This window comes from Lutra lutra, chromosome 8 (genome assembly GCF_902655055.1).
Source record: "Lutra lutra chromosome 8, mLutLut1.2, whole genome shotgun sequence".
NCBI lineage: Eukaryota > Metazoa > Chordata > Mammalia > Carnivora > Mustelidae > Lutra > Lutra lutra.
Window position 1 is genome coordinate 71,739,556 of NC_062285.1, and position 25,145 is coordinate 71,764,700.

The window sequence follows — 25,145 nt, forward strand, 5'->3', positions numbered from 1 at the left end:
ATGCTGGGGACACTGCTCATCATACGACATATGGCAGTCCAGAATCAATTTGGCCCCAAGAGCCAACAGCATCAAGGTTGACAAACACTACCTCTTATGACCGGGTGATTTAAATGAGTTAATAGGATGTGTAAAGCCCTGAAACAGTAAGCACTATCTGAATGTTAGTTGCTATTATGACTAAGCATTGTTATGAGTTTTGTATTTTCTCAATTTATACAACACTCATCGAAGAGGTTCCATTGTTATCACTGTTCGATAGGTAAGAAAACTGAGGCTTGGGTAGCTTGCCCCAACTCAGTTATCAATGATCGAACCCGCAATGAAACCCAGGTTTATCGGACAATTCCCATACTTTCAACATTGACCCCTAAACATTATAGGTAAGTTGGAAAGTCTTCATTAAAGGAAGTCTGCCTTAAGTTTCCCTCTCAACTTCCACATTATGCTATGTCCCAGTAACCTGGATTTGGATAATTCAGCCCCAACTTTTTTCTTCATTATCAAGAAGAAGTAACTTTAACAGCGTTGAGTCCCATTGTAGAAAACCTGTTCTAGAAGTTCTTCCTTTTTGGGAATTAAAATGGACTTTCTTGTAAATGCTATCTGTTGCCTCTAGTTCCATCTTCAGTTACAGCCTTAAAGTGAAAACCGTGGAATTTTTAAGGGAGTGAAATGTGCTGCACACGAGAATGGTGGAAATATGTGACTATACGTTTATTCAAAGCCATGGCATGTACATCTCCAAGAGTGAACCCTGACATAAACTATGGACTTTAGATAACAATGTTTCACGGACTGTAACAAGTGTACCATTTGGTGAATGACATTGCAACCATCAGGTGTGGGGGCAAGGAGTGTATGGGGAATCACTGTACCTTCCTCTCAATTATGTTGTAAACCTAAAATTGCTCTAAGAAAATTATGTCTTTAAAAGGGTAATCATATTCTCAGGACAACAATAACAAGATCATGGCATATACTGTGACAAAGAATGGTTGTGCTATTTGGAGGGATGAATACAGAAAATGGAATAGATAGAATTTAGGGCATTCTATTGGACGGGGAGAATTATTTGAAATATTGACTGAAATCTTTCAGATCACTGAAGAAGGAGTCCCAGAAATAGAAGCACACTACAATAGTTAATTTTATTTGTTCAAGGGCTCATATTGCAAGCATTAAACCAAGCATGGGCTTTGATTCTGTGAGCCCAGATTCACGTATTTAGGAAGATAAAAGCAAACTACGATCCATGTATATGGATGAAAAACTGAAGGCTCACAGTTAATCACATTGTAGTTTTAAATTTCTACAGCCTAGAAGCCAGGAGTCACAGATCTTTTAGGTCTTTCTGGATGTCCCACAAGGTATCTGCACTTTTCTTGAGCTGGGCAACCTCATCATCTTTCAGCTTCTGGTTGATCACACTGGTTAAGCCCCGAGCGTTCAGGATACAAGGAAGGCTCAGGAAGACTTCGTTCTCAATGCCATACATCCCCTGACAGAACAAAAGAAACAATTAGATTAAGAAATGAAATCACAGTGGTGTGTGGGTAGCTCACTTAAGCATCTGACTTCGGCTCAGGTCATGATCCCAGGGTCCTGGGAACGCATCAGGCTCCCTGATCAGGAGGGAGCCTGCTTCTCCCTTTGCCTGCTGCTCCCCCTGCTTGTGTGCACTCTCTCTCATAAATAAATAAAAAATCTTTTTTTAAAAAAAGGAAAGAAATAAAATCATAGGGGGGCGCCTGGGTGGCTCAGTGGGTTAAGCCGCTGCCTTCGGCTCAGGTCATGATCTCAGGGTCCTGGAATCGAGTCCCACATCGGGCTCTCTGCTCAGCAAGAAGCCTGCTTCCCTCTCTCTCTCTCTCTCTCTGCCTTTCTCTCCGTCTACTTGTGATCTCTCTCTGTCAAATAAATAAAATCTTAAAAAAAAAAAAAGAAATAAAATCATAGGAAGAATGATCACTGATCCCATGTTTAAGCAAAAAGGTATGTAGAAAATACAGTTAAGCACAAACTCATTCTTTGATTTTCAACACATACAGGCCCTTATTTTCCAAATACTTACATTCTGAATTCGATTCTATACACAGAATATGCAAATATACATTATGATAAACAAGAAATTTTAAAGAAAGTAAGTTTTTTATTGAACTTATTGACACATCTCTCTCTGCTTAGATATACTTTAATAAAATTTAATATCTAAGTCTTCAAGTTAAATTGCATTCCAGTCTGTTTCTTAATGGGTTGCTTTTCATGAAATCCAAATTTTAAAAAATTCTTTAGTTTAGGAGGGAGTTTCAGATGGTAGCTATCCAAAAGTCCAGAATAAGTAGTTGGGAAGCCACTCAAAGGCAAAATTTCTGTAACATCCAAGAGTTGCTAAAAAAAAAAAAAAAAGTATAATTTCCCACTTTATCAGTTTCCATAAAGCAATTAATTTATTCACAGGGTCAATTTAACCATACAATTAGTTGGGTTATTTAATTATATTAAACAAGTTAATATATTTTTCAAACCTTTTTTAAAAAAATTTATTTCTTTTTAGTAATCTCTACACCCAATTTGGGGCTTGAGTTCATGACCCTGAGATCAAGAGTTACATGTTCTTTCATCTGAGGCAGCCAGGCGTTCCTATTTTCTGAACCTTTAATTCCAAAAGTTTTGTACATACAGCAAAGTAGAGATAAATAAGCAAATTCCAAATATGTACTCCAAGACTGAGCAATGATCTAATTTTTGCTATACTTACTTTATGAAATTTTGCTATAGTATCTAAAATAACAAAACCAAAAATACCTGACATCACATTTTACCACCAAATACTTCTATATCTTTCTCTTTTCCATGTTTCTTTTAATCTACTGTATTTTCTCCTTACATTTTCACCCTTGACATTGACTTATGGAAATCAGTTATCTTATACAATATTTTAATACAATCTTAATTTTATTGAAAAAAAAAAAGAATTTCTACTTCAGTGTTTCATAGCTTTTACTTTTAAAGATTTTTATTTACTTGAAAGAGAGCATGTGTATGAGCAGGGAGACAGGGAGAAGGAGAAGCAGACTCCCTCCTGAGCAGAGAGCCCCACTGGGGCTTGATCCCAGGACCCCAAGATCATAACCTGAGTTGAAGGCAGACGCTTAACTGACTGAGCCACCCAAGGTGCCCCTGTTTCATAGCTTTTAAATTGAATTAAATTTACTAAGATATCAAGTACTGCATCAATCTATAGACTAATGCCCCAACTTGAAATAAAGCTATTATGCTTATTCAAATAATATATATTTTGAAAATGTGTCAAAAAGGACTCAGTTAATATTTAATCTGCCACAATAAACAAGGAAGAAAAGAGAGAAGTTTCCACAAAATTTTGAGATTCAGGAAAAAGTAGACTGAGACCACCTTGTCCTTCTTGAAATCTATTCACAGAATAGAATACTGGAAATTATATTTGTAAGTTTATCTTACCTTCACCATTGTTGACACTGGATGAATCCTGGATAGATTTTTCAACATGGACTCAATGAGATCAGCCACACTTAATCCAATAGCCCAGTTGGTATATCCTTTTAGCTTGATGACTTCATAGGCACTAAGGAAAGAAAGAAATCATAGAAGAAGTCACTGAAATCAGACTCAATAGTTATGGAAACTGGACTCTTTGGGCTTGACTTCTGCTCTGTCTCATTAAACTGTGTCATCTTCAGTAAGCCTTTCTTATCTCAGTGTCCTCTTCTATAAAATGAGAACAACAATGGCATCTATTTTATAAGTTTGTTAAATGAGTTAATATATATATATAAAACTTGTGCAACTGGAAACACTACCCAGTAGACTCTACATGAATGCTGTGATAAATTTAAATAGGTTACTGAGGGGCCCGTTTGGTGCAGTAGGTTAAGCGTTCGACCTTGGTTTCAGCTCAGGTCATGATCTCAGGGTCTTGAGATCTAGCCCTGAATTGGGCTGTGAGCTCAAAAAGAAGTCTGCTGGAGTTTCTCTCTCTCCCTCTGACCCTCCCCATGCTCACTTCTCTCAAAAATAAATAAATCTTAAAACAAAATAACTTATTATATGCATGCATATTTATTAAGTCACAGCGGTAAAAACACACTTTTCCCCACCCAATCTTCATATTCATAAACATGAATATTTCCAAAGTTATTAATGAAATCAGAAAACAATGAAAATAAAAAGGACCATCACATTCTTCTTCTTTTTTTTTTTGGTGAGTAAATCGATGGAAGTTTATTAAGTAAAGGTAAAGAAAAAACCCTCAAGAGTAAGAGGGGGTCTCTACAAGGTTGCCAAAGAGGGCCTTCAGGGTTGGTCTTTTTTTATTTTTGTTTTAAAGTTTATTTATTTATTTATTTATTTATTTATTTGACAGAGAGAGAGAGAGATCACGAGAGGCAGGCAGAGAGAGAGGGAGAAGCAGCCTCCCTGCTGAGCAGAGAGCCCGATGTGGGGCTCAATCCCAGGACCCTGAGATCATGACCTGAGCCACCCACTGAGCCTCCCAGGCCCCCCTAGGGTTGGTCTTTTATAGAAAGCAACCCAGGGAATTTAAATCCTTTTCACATCTCTGTTGATAACACCTTCAATGGCTTACTTCCTTTTTAGGGTCTGGTTATTCTTTGTTGGTTGATTATCATAAAGATATCCACCCCACACACCTAGGCAGGGTGGACCTTCACATTCTAAGGACAAAAATATACCTTGATTTCGAGGTCCCACTTACCACTGTCACCTAAAATACAGTACCAACTAATGTTACAGCAGAGTGAAAATAATACCTGCCTGGCAATTTTCTGAAAGTAAATTTCACACCTTGAAACCCACAAAGGTCACAGGAGTAACCAAAATGAGAATTTAGGATATTGGAATTTAATGCAATCACTGGCTATAAGACCTTGACCAAGTTATAATATTATCTGAGAGACCCCTAGTTTTCTCATTTGTAAAATAAAGGGATTAAGTTAATAAAATGCTAAGGACCCTCTCACATTTTTAGACAATCTTTTTCTCCACGCACAGGTCAAATTCCAGAAAAAAAAAATCATTACATTTAAACTAAGCAAAAACAATTCCATGTTTGAGGAAGTCTTATAATAATTCTCTGCAAATAGTAATAGCCGACATTTACTGAATGCTCACCAGCATTATTCTGTGTTTTTACTCAATTTTTATATTAATTCTAATACCATATGACTTCAGAGAGAAAACGGAGATGCAACTTAAAAGTTAAATGGCATTTATAAGTGCCAGTGTCATGATTTGAATTCAAGCCCTTAGTCTTTACTCTATTCCACAATGACACCTTGTAAGCACAAAGGTCACAGGAAAGGATGGTTAGTAAGTAAGAGTGAAAAAAGGAAAAAGAGGGAGACATCTTTAGTTAGGTGTGGAAAATACAGCACAGCTTTAACACAGTAATCAATCAGCAAGTACTTATTTTAGTCAATTATGAGACTAAGAGTGTCTAGGTTCTAGACAAATCAACCTCATTTATTGGTAAGAGGCATGTGAAAGCCCTTCTCACCTGTTAATTCCATGTTTTTCTCCTGTTCCCTATATAGTAGGATTTCTCTAGAAAAACGTTTGCTTTCCCCACGGGGACGTCCATGGTAGGTTTGACCAGTAAGTTAGTCTTATCTGCTTCAGAAGAGAATAGCTGCATGTTTACTATATACATATATTAAAATGTTTAATTAACTTATCTTTATTTGAGAGAGAGAATGAGACAGCACATGAGCTAGGGGAGAGGCAAAGGAAGCAGCAGGCTCCCCACTGAGCAGGGAGCCTGATGTGGTACTCCATCCCAGGACCCTGGGATCATGACCTGAGCCAACGGCAGACGCTTAACCCACTGGGCCACCCAGGTGCCCTGCATGTTTACTATATTAAGAGCTCACCTGAGCAGACAGTCATGGAAATTTTGATAAATTTATCGAGATAAAATTAATCATCTTAAGCCCCCTTCCCCTTACCTTTCCACCACCATTTTATGCACTTCCTTCCAATTTTCACTGTCATTGTCTGTTCCCATATCTGGATTCAGTTCCTGAAGAGAAACACCTGCCACATTAACTCCACTCCACACAGCCACTGGAGAAAAAGGATAAACATGTCATACATTTCTTTTTAAGATTTTATTTATTTATCTGACAGAGAGAGATACAACGAGAGAGAGCACACAGGCAGGGGAAGTGGGAGAGGGAGAAGCAGGGCTCCTGCTGAGCAAAAGCCTGATGCGGGGCTCAATACCAGAACCCTGGGATCATGACCTGAGCCAAAGGCAGGTGCCTAACAACTGAGCCACCCAGGTGTCCAAAACATGTCATATGTTTCTGACACTATTTTAAAAAATCCTTTATTCTCTTAGTTCAGATTTCACCTCCGAGGCAAGTTACTGAATACCAGCTAGAGCAGCTCCAGAGATAGCTGCCCCAGTCCGCTTTCCCCCAGAGGCTGGCATGTGCCTTCAACTACACAGCGGACATTTTAACTTTCATTTTGGTGCAAAACAAGAATTGTTGCGTCGTACTTACAGAGAATGTGAAATTCTTTGCCTTCCCCTAGTTTGTGAAATCACAAGGGCTTCCAGTTCAGGACTATCTTAAACTTTCAATTTGAGAAATTTTTAACTTCACTCCTACTCACTCTTCTTATATAAAGCCCTTTCTTCTGGAGCGAAGTAAAAAAAAAAAAAATTCTGGGGTAAGGTCCAAATACACTCCAGTTATCTCTTTTCATACCCTAAGTCCAGTCTATCTCTCGAAACAAACTCCATGTAATAACCACAGTGAATTTTTCTGGTCTTAAATAGATCAAATATTTCCTTCCAAGAATGCCTGCAGAGGCACAGCAAAGGTGTTCTCGGTCATCAGCTTTATCTTTTGGAGGGCATGATGCATCAGAACACCTCTACTTATTCTTAACACCTTCTAGGCCAGCCCGAAGTATATACTGAAGATGCAGGGATATAAAAAATGAATAAGGGCATGGTCTGTGCTGTGGGCAAGTTCAGAATTTACTGGGAAACAGGCAAAGGAAACTAAAGCAATGGGATGAGCTACCACAGATGCATGGAGAAAGCATTATAAAACAGAAATTAAAAAAAAAAAAACAAACCATAAATTCAGAATCTATTTTAATTAGGGGTGAAGGGGTGTCAGAAAGGGCTGCAAAAATAGGTATTTGAATTGGACCTTGAAAACTAAGTATGGTCCACAGGGGCCTTTGGAGGAGAGCACTGTAAACTCAGGAAATAAAAGCAAAAGCATGGAATAAAGTCTAGTATGGCTGAAACCAGCTATGACAGGCAAAGCTGCCCATAGCCAAATAAGACTCCTCTATAAGTCCACAAGTCTTGGGAATTCAGGCTAACTGTAGAGAAAACTAAGGTACTTCCATGGCTTTTGATGAAACTATGAACTCTATATAATTATGTCAGGGTTGAGCACAATTTAATTCTCTTTCACTCCATACAGGTCAATGTAGAAATAGGAAAAAAGGTGTATTGGGAAAAAAGGACACAGTGATGAGTGAACAGAAGATTGGAGAGGAGTCCGAAGACATGATTCTAGTTGTAGTTGTACCACTAATTAGCTAAAGGATCTCTAACAAGCCACTGGCCACTACGCCTGCTTTGCCTCATTCTTTCTTCACTATAATGCAAGTCTTAAACTAGAGGACATATAAAATCATCTCCACATCTGTGGTTCTCATAATTGTACAATTGTAGTAACTAGCATTGACTGACCACTGCACACTAGATATTGTGATAATTTTTTTACATAGGACATAAATTCAAACAAATCCTTGGATATTAGGAACTCTTGTATAAAATAGCACAAATGCAACAGTTTGTAAGACCAAATTCTTATACTATAACAAAGGCTTTCCTAAAATCACATTACACATGCTCATTAATATCAAAAGAATATTTATACCTAAACCTTTTAGGGAGAAAATATTTCCTTGCATATAGGGCAGATACAAATTCAGTAAAATAAAGATTATCGTTATTATTTTTTTTTTTAAGATTTTATTTATTTATTTGACAGAGAGAGATCACAAGTAGACAGAGAGGCAAGCAGAGAGAGAGAGGGAAGCAGGCTTCTTGCTGAGCAGAGAGCCCGATGCGGGACTCGATCCCAGGACCCTGAGATCATGACCTGAGCCAAAGGCAGCGGCTTAACCCACTGAGCCACCCAGGCGCCCCGATTATCGTTATTATTAAAGTGTTCTGAATAATTACAGTTTTATATAATTAGCTTATTCAATGTATTTTAGTTTAATAAACAGGCTCAAGAGTTAAAAGATACAATCAGAATTGTTCATGTGTTTTTATTTTATATAAAATTGTTTGGAACAGAAATATTAATTTTTTAAAAAATTTCTTTAAAGTTTATTTTTTAGTAATCCCTACACCCAGCATGGGGCTTGAACTCATAACCACAAGATCAAGAGGTATCATGTTCTGACTGAGCCAGCCAGGTGTGCCACAGAACAGAGATATTAACTTAAATGAAAACAGAGACTTAATTAACTTAAATAAATAGTGCTCTGTTTTTTTTCTTTCTAAGATTTTATTTATTTATTAGTGAGAGAGAGTAGAGGGCAGGTGGAGCAGAGGGAGAGGGAGAAGTAGGCTCCCTGCTGAGCACAGAGCCCCGAGTAGGACTCCATCCCATAACCCAGAGATCATCACCTGAGTTGAAATCAAGAATCGGGTGATTAATCAATGGAGCCACCCAAGGGCCCCTTAATTGTTTCAAAACAAAGCATTATAAAAGAAACAGAAGTGCAATGTAACTTTAATGTTGGCCTTTCTACAATAATTAATGACTAACAATTCTATTTAAATTCCTAAAGAAAATATCTGAGGTATTTACCAAATGGTATCTTACTACTTAAATGATTGACAGTTATTAATGACGTATTAAAAATCAGATTTCATTTACTTTATCTTTTTTTTTTTTTTTAATTGGCTCCATGGTCCAATATGGGACTTGAACTCAAAATCCAGAGATCAAGAGTCAGACAGCTGCCCTACCAACTGAGCCAGCCAGGTGCCCCAAAATCAGATTTAATTTAAAGCAAGATTTTACACTAAAGAATAGTAGATACTGGTTATGGAAAAGCTTTTGTTACCCAATTTACTCCCTTCATTATACATGATGGATATAATACCTGTGTCCCCTGGAAAGACCTATACAAGAAGCAAGAGTGCACCTATGCCCAGATCTTGGTTTCTAAACACCATTCCTCTCAGAAGGAAACAGGGCTCAGTGGAGAAAGAGATGCTTCTAGTACAGGGAAAGGGAAGTAAAACACCAATGTGGCACACTTCCTTGTCCCAGAGACAAGGACTCAAAAAATGCTGGGACATGTCAAAAAGACATAGAAGCCAGTTTGAAAAGCCTATTACTTTCCAAATCTGGGACAACTTCTTCACTACAAAGATGGTAAAAGAACATTTGTGGAATAAAATAAAAATCTGAGTGCACACTGATACAAATGAATACATAAATGAGGAAGAGAAAGCGTTCTTTTACAGTAGAATATAATAAATATAAAAGAAATGACTGAATATTGTGTCTGACAACTATCATAGTAATAATTTACTTAATCAAGAAGTATCAATGGATTCTAAACTTAGCAGGCAAAAAATTGATAAGGACTGTATACATAGTTACCTAGTCACTATCAGAGTATTCTCCCCCAAATTGCTTATTTGTAATGTGAAGTACTTGAAATTAAAATTTAAAAAATTCAGAATAACAAAAATAATACCATAAATACACATTAGAATATTGTGGTTTTTTTCCCTTACCACTTGAATCACCATGTTCTCCCAAAATCCATCCATGGCAGCTGCTGGGATGAATGCCAAGTTTTTCAGCCATAAGATAGCGAAATCTTGCAGAATCCAGATTACACCCACTTCCGATCACACGGTGCTTGGGTAGTCCACTTAGTTTCCAGGTAACATATGTGAGAATATCCACTAAAATGGTTAGAAGTAATATATGTGAGTAAATCAAAACTGATTTCAACTGCTGTGTCAATTAGCAAGTGCCCTATCTTCCTTCTCCCCAACTTTTCCAGTCTGAGATGTAGCTGGGAAGACCGAATACTTTGACTTTACAGAGTTCAGAGATAATGGAGATAAGAGAACCAATGGTCACATATGCTCCTCTGATGGTAATGTTCCATGATGATAATGACTATCATAATAACCCAAAAGCCATGGGTTACTAAATTACTAAGGCATACTACTATAAATTTCCCTGGGCACAAGGCACTATTCAGTAAGCAATTGTGATAATATAAGGGATTGACATTTTGTAGTATTTAATGAAAGGACCTCTATGATAGAACCTTTATTCTGGTGTGCCACAGCCCTCAGACTTCAAAGAGTAAAACTTGCTGGCCGTGACAGAATCGCAGAACTTCTAGGCTAAACCTAGAAGAGGAGAAAAGGTGCACACAAGGCAGGCAAGAGGTTAATCTTGCCGTCTCCACCTCCACACACAGATGTGTGGAGATATTTTAAGGTCATTTTGGACTGGGTATTATAAACCTCTTCCTTAGCAACTCTGATTCAGTGGGCGTGACTCTCTGGAATTGAGACTTTGAAGCTATACCTGGAAAGTTGTATAATGAGCTAAGGATGTCTGCCTTAGGCCCGGGATGCAGGAACTTCCTATATACCAGCTATTTGTAATTCTTGTTCCTTCCAAGTCTACTTACCACTACATATTTATACACAAGACTGAGCTATTTAGTAACCCCCAATCCAGGACGGCACAGAACGCTACTAAAATAATCTGTCCTTGCTGGCCCCCAACTCTCAATATTTCATAAACTTTAAGGATCTCCCTGCTTCTGATTCACAATCTTTCTCTGGGTCAAGTGTCAGAAACAATCAGTTTTACCACTTTTCAATGTATCTACTATGCTCACTAATAAATGGTCCGTTCGGTGGCAAATTACAGACAAAACAAGTGCGAAATAGAGTGAATTCTGACTATTTTGGCTAAATAATGCAATTCTTTCTAACCAGAAGTTTTAATGCTTATTCTGCAAATGTTGATTTAGAAAAAAAAAAAAAAGGCAACATTTAAGTTATAACATTTGGCATTAGCACGTTATTTGTCTATCGATAGTCTACTTCTATCTTTAAAACTGGACTGATTAACAGCTTTTAAACTATTCTCAAATTCAACACTCCTAGAATACACTTCTTGGCCAACGGAAGATCAGAAATGCTACAATGTTTCCTACAAATTGAAGCCACATTTAAATGTTTCATTACACATCTCAGGATAATCTTCCTAGAAAATTTTAAAAGCTTCTAGGCTCTACAACAAACTGATGAAACAAACAGTTGCAACTGTTTTATATCTAACTTCTCACATTTTTAAACATTTGGCCCAGAACTCTGCCATTTGTTTTGCAAACACCACCCTTTCCCGGCTAGTAACAGAAGACACAACAATTGCTTCTGCTAGCAAATCTTAGAACAGAATCTTTAAAAACCGAACGAAATAAAACAGATACCCAAAGCATTTAACTTCACAACAGCGAACCTCAGGACAATTCTTATCAATAAAATACCTGGGTTGGAAACCACAATTATGATACAATCAGGACTGTACTTGACTATCTGCGGAATAATGAATTTGAAGACATTAACATTCCTCTGCACCAGATTGAGCCGGCTCTCTCCCTCCTGCTGGCGGACTCCCGCAGTCACCACCACAATCTTAGAATTGGCAGTCACAGAGTAATCTTGAAAGAGAAGGTGGGGGGGAAAGGTACTTTAAATACAACTCTTATCAAAATACATCATCTAGGATACGCTCCAGAAACCTAAACAACCATAAGCTTCTAGGACTTACATAGGCATTACATATTGCAAGAACTACATATGCAAAAATTCCCATTTTATAAGGTTTTGAAGTATAACGCTTAAGAGAAATAGCTTTCTCCTTCTTGAGTTACACAGAAATAATCCAACCATAAAACTCACTCAGAGAATGGACCAAGGTAATAAAAAAGGCCCCAAATTATGTTTCTGGCTAAGAAATTAAAAATGCCATTGACTTTAGAATATTAGATTGCTAGTAATTTAATAGAACATAAACAGTGACTCCAAAGTCCAGCAGGAACTCCCCCAACAAAAAAATAAAGGGCCTTAAAGGACACTTCTGGGCTTTGTTAATCCAATCTACGGAGGGGAAGGAAAGCACAGCAGTGTTTGTCCTCAGCCAGAAACTATTTTCTAATACTCAACATTTTAAGGAAGCCTATTCATTTTAGCAATTGAGTTTCTCTGGAGAGTATTTTTTTTCCTCAAGGAAGTGTCACTTCCCAAATACAGACATTATAACCTGATGTGACTATCAGAGACAACAGCTATGGAATGAGTCACATAATAAACTATTGCTAAGTGACTTTGATAGTTATTCAGACCTTTCATCAATGTTATGTGGAGGACCTACCTTTTATAGGTTTGTTGTGAATATGAGGTAAAATGTGACATTGAAAAATTTCATAGTACCCAGAATGCTAATAACTCAATGAACAGCAGCCACTAGTAGTAGTAGCGGTCCACTACTACTGAGGTCCACATTTCAGCCATTCTGTAGTGGAATTTATTTTGAGGTCACATTTGAGGTCCATTTTCCACACAGCCCTGCTCTGATGGTGGTACCACCATGTAAATGTGCTCATCCAGAACAGAGACAGCTAGAATATCAATTTTATTTAGTTTCTTCAAAGTTTCTAAAACATTTCTGTTCTCAAATATAGGTGAACAAGCAGTATGATACAACTTCCTAAAATATTATGTGTCAAATGTGTGAAAGTCGCACGGGAAGTTTATAGAGTAACACCTGCGCTGGTCCTCAAGGATGAATGGGAGGGAGAAGGAAAGAAAAACTGCCAACACTAGATTCACCAAGATGGAAAACTAATTTTCCGTGAGAGCGAGGGCATCTATTATTAGATCACCTTTATCTGCCACTATTTTAGGTGTCTGAAGAAATAAGCTCCCATGCTGCAGATCCATCATTTCTCCTTTGAGTTTATCTTCCAAAACATCCACAAGGGCAAGTTCATCAGCCAGGGACTAGAAATACAAGAAAAGGCATTAGTACCCGAAGCCACTCCAGTGCACCTCAACTCATAACCCAACAGATACCCTTTATTTATTTATTTAAGCACAGGGCTTGAAGTCACAACTTTGAGATCAGGACCTGAGATGAGACCGAGTTGGGACTCAGCCACCCAGATGCCCCCTAAACAGAGACCCTTTTTAAATGGCTAAGCACCAAGTGTTAAAAACCTTGAGAGTTTTACCAGGGAATTGGCTGTGCCCTTTAAACAACTGCATGAGAAAGTTTTGAATGAACTATTAATATTTAACACACTGATTCTCTAAATTTCACCTTCTAGTACTCAAACTAGGATTCAGTATCATGATACAAATCACTTTAAGAATATGTAGACAAAGACCCCTCATGAAACCAACAGTTCAGTAGTGGTCTCAGGATATACAAGTTTTCCAATGAGTGAGGGGTGGTGAAGACTCACCCAGACCCAGAATCCGCCTTGGGGAGTATCCATCCCTGAAATCACCTCCAGTTTGGAGGTTTTTCAGATTTGGTTTAAGCTATCAATAGCAGGATTTGAACCCCTGTCTGTAGCCTAACTCCTGAGGTTGGGTTGAACCAATGTGCATGTCTTGACGGGGGAAAGGAAGGGGTATCCCATGGAGGGTGGGATCCGGGACTAGTCATTCTCCTGTGATCAGCCTAATTCTCTGGGCTCTCGTTTTCTACTGCAGTTGTCATCCTCTGTCCCTCATTCAAAATAAAAATCTAAATCAACAAATACACTATTTAATCTTGATCTAGAGTCTTAATTTTACATATTCTATAAAATGTTTTATATGTAACATGTTTTATGTTTATATGTTCTCTATATCCCAACATGAAGACTGGCAGAAAACAAAGCCTTGGGTTCTCCCTTTATCAGTCATGTACAGCACTCTTTTTTTTTTTTTTAATAAAGATTTTATTTAAGTATTTCACAGAGAGAGATCACAAGTAGGCAGAGAGGAAGGCAAAGAGAGAGGAGGAAGCAGGCTCCCCGCTAAGCAGAGAGCCCGATGTGGGGCTCGATCCCAGGACCCTGGGATCATGACCTGAGCCGAAGGCAGAGGCTTTAACCCACTGAGCCACCCAGGTGCCCCTACATCACTCTCTTAACCAAGTACTTCGATTCTTCTTGTAAAAAATAGGGGAGGGCGCAGGTTGTTAGTCTAGATGCATCCAAACAACCTTTCAGCTCTGAAATTCCGTTATCTTATGGAAACCCATAACTTGCAAAATTTATAAGTAGTTATCCCTCTCACTGAAGTATCACTAGAGTCCTTGCCTTTACTGTATTTCGGGCTATTAGCAAAATAATTAGCTTAACAGGATATATCAATATGGACACCCACTTAAAAATGAAGATACCTCCTCTAAGGACCACGTGATCAGCTATAGAGCAGAGGACTGTTGATGGGAAAGGGTAGGTAATTGGGCTCAGAAGTCACTTTGGCTCAGTCAGGTAAGTGGCTGCCTTCCACTCAGGTCCTGATCTCAGGGTCCTGGGATCGAGTCCTACATTGGGCTCCTTGCTCAGTGGGGAGCCTGCTTCTCCCTCTCCCTCTGCCATGCCTGTTTGTGTGCTCCCATGCGCGCGCGCGCTCTTTCTCTCTAAAAAATAAAGTCTTTAAAAAAAAAAAAAATACAGTGTGAAGGAAAAGGGTAGAGTAGCCTAGGGTGTAACAGGAGTTATCAGGAAGGCACTGACCAGCAGAGGCAGAAGCCAATACGAAAACCTGACCTTCTCTAGTTTGCCAGCCAAAGCAGACCCACTCCCTGTGGGAGCCAAGGAATGAGCACTGCCCAGACCTCGAATCCCAGTGGCCTGCTAGTCTCAAGAAGTGAGTTGTAACAGTCTTGCTGGTGAGTTTCTGAGACCAGAACTTCCCAATGTGCTCTTACTTCCAAGCAACAAGATTTACCTGCAAACTTCTGCAATGACTATTTTGTGAGTTGGGAATTACTTAGCAACCATTTCCTCATTTCTACGTCTATCCAATACATTAAGTTTCACAAGTTTTATTTAAAAACTTGGTACTTTTTAATGGTTTGGTTCCTCTACTGCCTCTGACAAGATCACGTAAACCTTATTTGTGTTTTCTAAAGCTTCAGTGAGTACATTTTAACTTAATAATAGCCATCATGTTCCATCAAGGTACTGAGCAGTAGGAGTATCCCTTTTATTTTAGTCACATAACATGTGTGCTGCTAAAGTCAGCATGGCAAAACAATTCTGGGGTTAAGTGGAAAAGGATGTCACAGGATCTGAGATCCTGTCTTTTGTTTCAGCCGGTGGGTGTGGAGGATTGGCTGACAAGTGCACCCTCAGCTGGCAAGGAAGGAAGAGATCCAATACTTGAAAAAAAGAATTGTAGCACTGAATTTAGCTACATCTGCACGGCGGACTATCCTCCAAGTGTGGAGGCAGGCAACCCAGAACATGTGTGACTAAGCGTCAGCACTGGTGTTTGACTGAAATAAATCGTTTTCTGTATTCCTACGCAGGTTTCCCCCGCTATCCTAAAGTAGAATGTTCCTACCAAACCTTTTGTAAGCAGAAATGGCATAAGGCAGAAACGGCAATTACCATTAATTTATATGGGAAATTTTTGAGAATTCTCAGATCCCAATAACCTCTCTCAGGTTTTCCTTTTTTTTACAGTATTATGTTTTTAATTTCAAATTCCCCATGTTTGTGCTCACTTTGGCAGCACATACACTAAAATCAAATTCTACATGTTCATTGCTGATACCACAGGAAAGCAAATTAGCTTTTTTTCTTCTTAAGATTTTATTTATGTATTTGTTAGAGAGAGAGGACAAGTAGAGCGGCAGGCAGAGGGAGGGGAAGCAGGCTCTCCACTGAGCAGGGAGCCAGATGTGAGACTCGATCCCAGGAGCCTGGGATCATGACCTGAGCCAAAGGCAGATGCTCCACTGAGCCACCCAGGTGCCCCTCTCTTAGGCTTTTCTGATACCTTAGGACACATCTTGCTAACAGATGCACAAAATAAACTGAGGTAAAGCCCAGATGCTCACACAGCTCAAAGCTCCTGCAGCCTCATGCCCAGAGGCTGAGCAGGTGTGGTTCCTTCCTAGGGAAGGAAATCTGGTGGGACCACTCTCACTGCTTGGGATGTGTGCTGCCTCCATAACAAAATAAACTCTGGCTGCTTTCCACTTTTTACCTTTTTGAGGTAAAAGGGAAAATCTTGGGATTTCTTGTTGTTAGCGAAAACAGCAACTAATGGTGGGGTGGGGGGTCTTCAGTAAAAGCAAAGTGGCAGAACAGGAACTTTGAAAAAGCAGGAGTACCCGGATTCTAAAGCCTGTGAAGCCACTTACACTGTAAACATATTTAAAATTGTTTGAACAGCAAGGCTGAATTGCTGTTCTTACTGCTTCTTTTTTTTTTTTTTTAAGATTTTATTTTTATTTTTTTGACAGAGAGAGACCACAAGTAGACAGAGAGGCAGGCAGAGAGAGAGAGGGAAGCAGGCTCCCTGCCGAGCAGAGAGCCCGACACGGGACTCGATCCCAGGACCCCGAGATCATGACCTGAGCCGAAGGCAGTGGCTTAACCCACTGAGCCACCCAGGTGCCCCTGTTCTTACTGCTTCTTAACCAGTAAGAACAACGTCAGGTAGAAGGCAAGAACATCGCTGTTGAGCCTGACCACTTGTCTAATGTACAACAGAAACATCTAATCTCAAGTCCTCTGTGGACCAGAGGTGGCCCTATCTGCCTCCTGCCCCTCGTGGCCGATTAATGACTGCCATCAATGCCTTAGCATTTGATCGCTGCATTTTTTTCTTTCTTTTTTTTTTTTTTTAAAGATTTTGTTTATTTATTTGACAGAGAGAGAGAGAGAGAGATCACAAGTAGGCAGAAGTAGGCAGAGAGGGGGAAGCAGCCTCCCTGCTGAGTAGAGAGCCTGATGCGGGGCTTGATTCCAGGACCCCGGGATCGTGACCTGAGCTGAAGGCAGAGGCTTTAACCCACTGAGCCACCCAGGTGCCCCTGATCGCTGCATTTCTATTTTCAAGCGTCTCATCAGCATGAACTTTTGTGGAGGGAAAAGGTTGTTAACCTTTTCCAAGTAACAAACTAAACAGCCAAGAACCTTTTATTCAGTGATGTGCGGAATGCCACTTCTATCATAATTAAACACTGTTTGGGCCTTTTCCTGGGCTTTCGGTCAAGTTTATTACACAGTCAATTCTTATACAGAGACCAAGCATCAATGACATCGTACTTTTAAGCCAAGGCTAAAACTACTTCCCCACCCGTCTGCAGTTACACTGCTCCAAAGAGACTCCCTAAGCTGTGCAAGCACAAGAACACGGCTAGCCGACCTGAGTGAGGACAGAGACTCAAAGACAGCTGGACACAGAGGCCGAGGGGACGGCAGCTCTGCAAACCCTGACGACACGATGAGGTGGCTACTCAGAGCCCCCTCTCAACAGCTCAAGTGCGGAGCCTGTGATGGGTGGTAGGGCAGGAGTGACACGTGGCACAGAAGCCACAAGAAGGGAAAAGCTATGATCAAAACTTGACAAAATGTGAATATTAAGAATAGCAGAAGCATTTATTTATGTAACACATGCTTATTATTAAGTGCGCCAGACATTATTCTACTAATTAGGAACAAACATAGCAATGAACAAATTCAGGGAAGTCCCTTCTCTCGCGGGACTAGGGAATGGGAATTAAGTGAACCATTTAAGAAGACCTCTGACAGCGGCAGTGCTACAGAGACCATATGGCAGGGCGACGTTAAAGTTCCTGGGAAGACGTTTACTTGGACAGTCAGCAGCGACTGCCAGCCTACAAAGCCATGATATGGAGGAGGAAGAAGTCAACTCCGGTGGTCCAGGGTAACATTCCAGGTGAAAGAAAGTGTAAGGAAATGGGTTTTAAGCAGAAATGGGCTAGGTACTTTGGAGAAGGAGGGCAGATGGTAAACCCAGTCAGAGATGGTAAAGGCCCTGCAGGCACTATGTGAATGGTGCCCCATTGCACCGCCTTGTTCTGACACAGACAGGAGACGTCTGTGACATCTCAGATTTTGATGTACTCAGGTCTATGCGTCCCGTGAAACTAGTGGAAAGTTTACATACAAGAGCTACAGTTTTTACTGAAGCTTACTATAGTTCCTCGGAAGGCCATGATACTGGGGAGAGTGGGAAAGAGAAGCAAAAGATAATTGAGTTTTTGTAGTGATGGGACATTGTACTGGGGGCCTCAGTAGCCTTCTGAGGCCTGAGTGTGGGCCTCCCCAACCTTCACCTCTGATGCCCCAGGTTGGCTCACTTCCTGGGGAGAAAGCAATGTGCATTCTCTGTAAAGCATACCAGCCCAGTGACGTACTCAAAGACCGGATCAGGAACTTACCAGCTCTATCTTCCAACTGTTTCTTTCCAACAGTAATACATAGATGACAAGACCCTACCAACTTTGGGGAAGGAGTAAACGGAGTAATATACAGACACCTCACAGAGCAGGGCACTGTATTTTCCTTCCTCTGTTAAACGAATAGGGTTTAGAATCCCCAAATATTAGTAAGAATTTTGAAGCACTTTAATCTTCACCCATTAAAATAAGATTTAAACATTTTTAATTCGTAAAATGGTCTTTGAACAAGGCAGTCATTCCCTCACGGCATCTAAATTGGAAGATTCCTACTGTGTTAGCAGAAGGGTCTGTTCTCAAGCACTATAACTGGGCCAAAGTATTACATAACACAAGTACAGCCTCAAGTTTATTTACCGAAGATGATTTTAAGTTAAAATGAAAACCACAGAGGTACTCCTTACAGAATCATGGTAACTTAGGTGTACTTTCCTGCAATGTCTGAATTTTGAGATGAGCAGGAGAAAAGAAGTATCTTTAGCTAGCATTTCACCAACACCTTGATGTTTTTAACTGCCTAAATACTAGCTTAGACTAAAAGGAAACTGGAGTCCCCACAGTTAAAAGAGTTCAGAGCCTGGTTCAGAATATAGCTCTACTGGGGCGCCCTGCTGGCTCAGGGTAACACTGATCTTGAGGTCAAGAGTTCGAGCCCCTCGTTGGGGGTAGAATTTACGTAAAACAAAAAAAAAAAATTAGGGGCGCCTGGGTGGCTCAGTGGGTTAAGCCGCTGCCTTCGGCTCAGGTCATGATCCCAGGTCCTGGGTTCGAGCCCCACATCGGGCTTTCTGCTCAGCGGGGAGCCTGCTTCCTCCTCTCTCTCTGCCTGCCTCTCTGCCTACTTGTGATTTCTCTCTGTCAAATAAATAAATAAAAATCTTTAAAAAAAAAAAATTAAAAAACAAAATACAGCTCTACCATTTCAGCTGTGTGACTATGGGCAGGCTGCTTAATCTCTTCACAGCTCAGCCACCTCATCGGAAAACAGGATACAAACACCACCTATTCTGAGATTGTTGTTTAATATAAAGGGTTTTATTAACACTTCTACCTGGTGTGCAGTCAATAAATGTTTTGAAAGAAACGTAAGCTGGAAGATTTTTCATTTTTGTTGGCATGAACAGTGAGCACTAAATTGTAATTAAATTTCCTGTGACTTGAGAAGCAGCTATTACAAATAAGCACCTAGTCAAAACTAGCTAGGAAGGGGCGCCTGGGTGGCTGAGTGGGTTAAGCCTCTGCCTTCGGCTCAGGTCATGATCTCAGGGTCCTGGGATGGAGCCCCGCATCGGGCTCTCTGCTCAGCGGTGAGCCTGCTTCCCTCTCTCTCTGCCTGCCTCTCTGCCTACCTGTGATCTCTCTCTCTCTCTGTCAAATGAATAAAAAAAAAAAAAAAAAAAAAAAACTAGCTAGGAAAAAAATGCGAAAGAATAAAACCTTCATTGGTGCATACTACGTATTTTAGTTGATTTCTCTGATAGCTTTTAATCTGTTCCTTGAGAACTTAAGCTCTGCAAACAGAAACATGCCTGGCGAGCGTTATTCAGGCAGCCTTCAGATAAGGCACTAAGGGACAGTGTCCTCTACTGAAGGCAAAGCAGCAAATTTTTTAGGGGGGCAGGGTTCCTACATTTAAGGCAGCCTTAAAAAGATCAAGAATCAATTCAGTGAGGTAAACAATAAAGGGCCTCTTTCCTCAGAAGTCCTTGGAGACTAAAAAAAGCGATGGCCTGACCTACATGGCGTGTATATAGAAGGGAAGCCGGGAGTCCACAGAGGTATACAGGGAAGAAAGTCTGCAGGAGGGGAAGGTGGTAACAGTATGACATCAGTGTTAGTGTTAATATCTCCTGATGCTGATTACGCCAGAATTTATGTTTGTTTAGAAATGTACTCTGAAGGACTTAGAAGGTCATTCCGCAAGCCCGCAGAGCCCTTGTGCAGATTATTAATTATAGAGGGTAAAGTGACCTTTGCAGTAGGTAAGTCCTGCACTCACCACTTCAACCTAGGGTATCTTGGGCACTACCAGGAATAAAAAGTGGAACATTACATGCCTCTGATGGGATGCCATCACCTGGTCTTAACCCCACCCCAACATTTAACCTGAACCTAGTGACAAGGAAACATCAGACCAACATTGAGTGACGTTCTATATAATTGACTTGCACTCTACAAAAATGTCAATGATGTAGAGGCAAAATAAGCTGAGTAACAGCTCCAAATTAAAGAAGAGAGAGAGAGGGCAAGTATATAAAAGATATGATTTTGGACTGGGGTGGAAACAGTTATAAGAAACTATCAAACAGGGGTGCTGGAGTGGCTCAGTGGTTTAAGCCTCTGCCTTCAGCTCAGGTCATGATCTCAGGGTCCTGGGATCGAGCCCCACATCGGGCTCTCTGCTCAGTGGGGAGCCTGCTTCCTCCTCTCTCTCTGCCTGCCTCTCTGCCTGCTTCTGATCTCTGTCTGTCAAATGAATAAACAAAATCTTAAAAAAAAAAAAAAAGAAAAGAAACTATCAAACAGGTGGGAGAATTTCAACTCCAGGTACTGTATATTAGATAATAGTATTATAGCAATGTCAACTTCCCCGAGTGTAGTAGTTCTGTAGTCATATAGGGACAGTGTTCTCAGTAAATACACACTCATGTACTTAAAGGTCAAGTGTCATGATGTCTATAATTTACTTAAAATTGTTCAGGAAAAGGGGCGCCTGGGGGGGTTCAGTTGATTGTCTGCCTTCTGCTCAGGTAAGAATCTCAGGGTCCTGGGATCAAGCCCTACCCTGGGTTCCCTGCTCAGCAGGGAGTCTGCTTCTCCTCTACCCCCAACCCTACTCTTGCTCTCTCAGTCTTATGTATGTGTACTCACTCTCTCTAATAAATAAATAAAATCTTTAATAAAACAGTTCAGGAAAAAAATCTTTTAAAGATACAATAAAATCCTGAAGTGCCTAAAGAGATTGCATACATAAACTGAAATTATCGTGTCTGGTGTTCTTGAAATGTACCTTTCCCAGAATGCTGATGGCACAGGCCATACCAACTTGTCCAACACCCACTACAGTAATCTTATTGTTTGGGACGGCTGCCTCTTCTTCTGCAACTGGTGCAATCAGTTTTTCCTTAAGAGTTGCCATTGTGCCCTGCAAGAAAAGAATCAAAACATTATACATACACCCACATACAAAACCCAAACAGGAATAATCCATAAAATGTTACTGCTGCAATTCGGAACCCCAGCACAGCTGAAAATGAGCCTAATGATATTCTCCAAGATAAAATACATTTTAAAGAGCCATGCAACCCACTTAACAGAGAATTTAATTAACACAAAAACTTCCAAGAAGTCACTCGAATTTGGGTTCTTCTCTTCAGCCTAAGATTCTGTGCTAGTACTTAACATGTTATAACAATTCTGTCTTGTGGCTCTTCCTTTACTGGCCGAAAGAAATGAATATTACATTTAGATTAGCCTACTTGTTTCCCTTCCCCTCATAAAGAACTTCTATGTAACTATGCAAACTAAATTAGGGCCCTGTACCAACCCGTATTTCAGCTCAGTGTGAAAGAATTAATAACCATTATGGATATAGTTTCTACTACTAATGGTTATTAACACTCTTTGAAGATAGGAACTGGTTCTTCTACTTTAAGTCTCACTTAAAACTGGTCACAGTGTATTGGACATAAAGGTTACTTTATAAATACAGTGACATGAAAATGGTGTGAATGTTGATGCAAAATCTTCAGAAATATTACTCTAAATTCCATTCAGTGTACCTTGGAAGCTAACTGGAAAGTGGGCACACACGTAATACATTTTCCTTCCAGGGAGTCATGCTAGGAGAATATCAGCCTTTGAATCTGTTTCTTTCCAGCCATTAAAAGAAAAAGGAGGGGGAGAAAGAAAACCGGTTGGAAAACATTCCATATAGTAACACCAAATTTATCTGTGCCATCAGATCATCAGGTCCATTTTTTAGATAACTAAAATGGCAAAAAGTTACTTAAATTGTTAAAGAACCTCCCCAATTCCATGGCAAATTAGTACACAAAACCTACTACCCTGCCTTCTTTTTTTTTTTTTTTTTAAAGATTATTTATTTATTTGACAGACAGAAATCACAAGTAGGCAGAGAGGCAGACAGAGAGAGAGGAGGAAGCAGGCTCCTTGCCAAGCAGAGAGCCGGATGCGGGACTCGATTCCAGGACCCTGGGACCATGACCTGAGCCAAAGGCAGAGGCTCAACCCCCTGAGCCACCCAGGCGCCCCACTACCCTGCCTTCTTAGAGAGGATGCAGGTCATAATTAAGCCCTTTCTGCATATTTAAGTATCACTTATAATTGTACCCATTATTATTTTAGCTTTCCTTTTACTTCTTACGCTAGACTGTGTCATCCACAGCCCTTGTACCCATTTCAAACTGTACCCTGCTTTCTAGTCTTTTTTGTTTCTCATCTGCAGTGGACTCAGTAACTTAAGTTTACTAGTTCAGTGACTGCGCATGTTAAGAGTTCGGAAGGCTCTGAATTGGAATAAAGTACATGAATTTGGACACAACTATGTAACGACTATTGTTCTGTAGCTATTTTCCCACCAAAAAATATTGCCCTTCAACTGTAGGAACTAAATGTAGAGATTACTTTGCAGAGTTCATCTGCAGTTTTCTCACGAATGCTAAAGAAAAAAATCGGCAGCCTGGGACAACTGCCTCCTCAAACGGCCTGACAAAGTTCCACACATCCTGCTTTCTGAGCAGAATCCAGAATCAGAAGACTGCACCTTCTCTTACTGCATTTTTCTCCTTGAAATCTATTTTCGTTAGCTGGTTTGAGATCCCTACAGATAGAAGCCAGCAAGCAGTGGAAAACAAAAATCCAGAAATGGTTGCTATATACAGATTAGTCGTTTGTACAAACCTAAAGTAATTTCTGGAAACTTCAGAAACCAGTTAGAGGCTCAAGCCAGCACATACTTTCTTTCAGATCTTGCTGGAGAAAAGCGCTTTAATTTTTTTTTTCTCCTTAATAGAAGTTATAAAAAGCTATTAGAAAATGTTTTCTATTATATATGTAGGACAGTGCCACGATCCAAGTGGTGGCTGCAGGGGAAAAACCTGGAAAATAGGGTCAAAATCGGCCGTTCTCGGTCCTTTCCAGCCCCCTTAGGCCCAGCGCTCCCGCCTGTGGGGAGCGAGGGCGATCCCCCGCCTCCCTGCGGTTGTAAAACATCAGAAATGAGCCAAGCAAAGACCCTGTTTGCAGGCTATCCCTCGATTTTCACCTTTTTTAAAAAGCTAGGTGTTGCCATCTACTTCCTCCACTAACCACATGCCCTAATCGCTCGCCGCCCACAGGCCACCTCTTTCTGCCGGCGGCTGAGCTGAGAGCAGCAGGTCACAAGGGAGGGCAACCACCCCCGATCTCCCAGGAGAAAGTCTCTAGGGAAAATTCCAACCTCTCCACACCCAAGGCTGGCCAAGTAAACAAAACACCCGAAGCATCAAGAAAAGAGGCTGGAGAAGAACAGGCCTGCATCTCCAAGCAGGCCTGCATCGCCAAGCAGGCCTGCATCCGTAGCGGGGCAAAAACTGGAGCGCAGGGCCAAACCCGCAGACCATCCTCCACCTGCCTCCCCGCAGAAGCGGGGGCGATTGTCCATTACCCTGGTGGTAGATTCCAACACCCAGGCTCGAGATCCGCCAGCCCTCACGTGGTACTCGGTTCCCTCTCCCGCCCCCAGTTCCTCAAGCACGTGCCCGGGGTCAGCCAGCAGGGCCGGTGGGGGGAGGGCGGGTAAGGAGGATGCGGCCGCCGTAAACCCATCAAGGGCATGCAGAACCCCGGTTTTAGCTGCAAACGCAACAAGTCTCTCCCCTGATCCAGCCCAGGCTGGAGGCGAGCTCTGTGGCTGGGAGGACAAAGCCCGGGCTCAGGAGCAGCCTCCTCGCTGCACTTCGGGTCCCCAGCGGAGGGCACGGCCTGCCGCCCCAAACCCTAGGGGCGAGTCAGGGCCCAGGTCCTGATGCTCGGGGCTAAAGGCCCCGGAAAGCAGTCCTTCCTGGTCCTTTCCCCAGTGCTGCTACGCAAGGACTCCCCGGCACGTCCCACCCGGGGGCCCGCGAGCCCGGATTCGAGGGCCGGGACTGAAACCTACCGGAGAGAAGCCGCTTGGAAGGCCCCGCGCAGAAGACAATGTTCGCTGCGTGCGTCTCCTCCGGCGCAGGATCTGCAAGGAGAGGAGGAGGCGGGGCCCACGCGCGCCGCAGCCTCTTAGCTTCCTCTATTGTGATTGGAAACCCGATCACCGCCTACCCTCCCCTCGGCTCGCTCAATCCCCTTCAAGGACAAGGGCTCAAGTGTGCACACGTTCTCTCCCTCCCCACTGGGAGAGGTCACCTTCCGATGGCAAGGGCGGTCTCCGCTCTGCAGCCTCTCCCAGCTTACAGACTTCAACACAGGGGCCCCGTTATTTCTAAAACTTGCCCATCTTTGACTGTTCTCATGCTCTCATTTGGATACGTTTAGTCCAAATAGAAATAAATT

General features: G+C 41.2%; 1 protein-coding gene across 1 annotated transcript; it reads right to left on the reverse strand.

Annotated features, from left to right (window-relative positions):
- Positions 1 to 1,132: 1,132 nt before the first annotated feature.
- LDHB (lactate dehydrogenase B) lies at positions 1,133 to 24,907 on the reverse strand. The gene is made up of 8 exons (XM_047742029.1): positions 24,757 to 24,907; positions 21,607 to 21,741; positions 13,042 to 13,159; positions 11,644 to 11,817; positions 9,857 to 10,030; positions 6,006 to 6,123; positions 3,484 to 3,607; positions 1,133 to 1,501 (listed from the first exon to the last, which is right to left on the reverse strand). Exons 2-8 carry the CDS (start codon positions 21,733 to 21,735, stop codon positions 1,334 to 1,336), a joined length of 1,005 nt encoding a protein of 334 aa, XP_047597985.1. The 5' UTR covers positions 21,736 to 21,741; positions 24,757 to 24,907; the 3' UTR covers positions 1,133 to 1,333.
- Positions 24,908 to 25,145: the final 238 nt, after the last annotated feature.

Excerpts from the sequence above, each read along its gene's own strand:
- LDHB (XM_047742029.1), bottom strand. The coding sequence starts at position 21,735 with ATGGCAACTCTTAAGGAAAAACTGATTGCACCAGTTGCAGAAGAAGAG. Across the intron at positions 11,818-13,041 it reads TAAAATAGTGGCAGATAAAG|ATTACTCTGTGACTGCCAAT; the intron begins GTGATCTAATAA and ends TTCTCTTTCAAG. Across the intron at positions 3,608-6,005 it reads CATAAAATGGTGGTGGAAAG|TGCCTATGAAGTCATCAAGC; the intron begins GTAAGGGGAAGG and ends TTCTTTCCTTAG.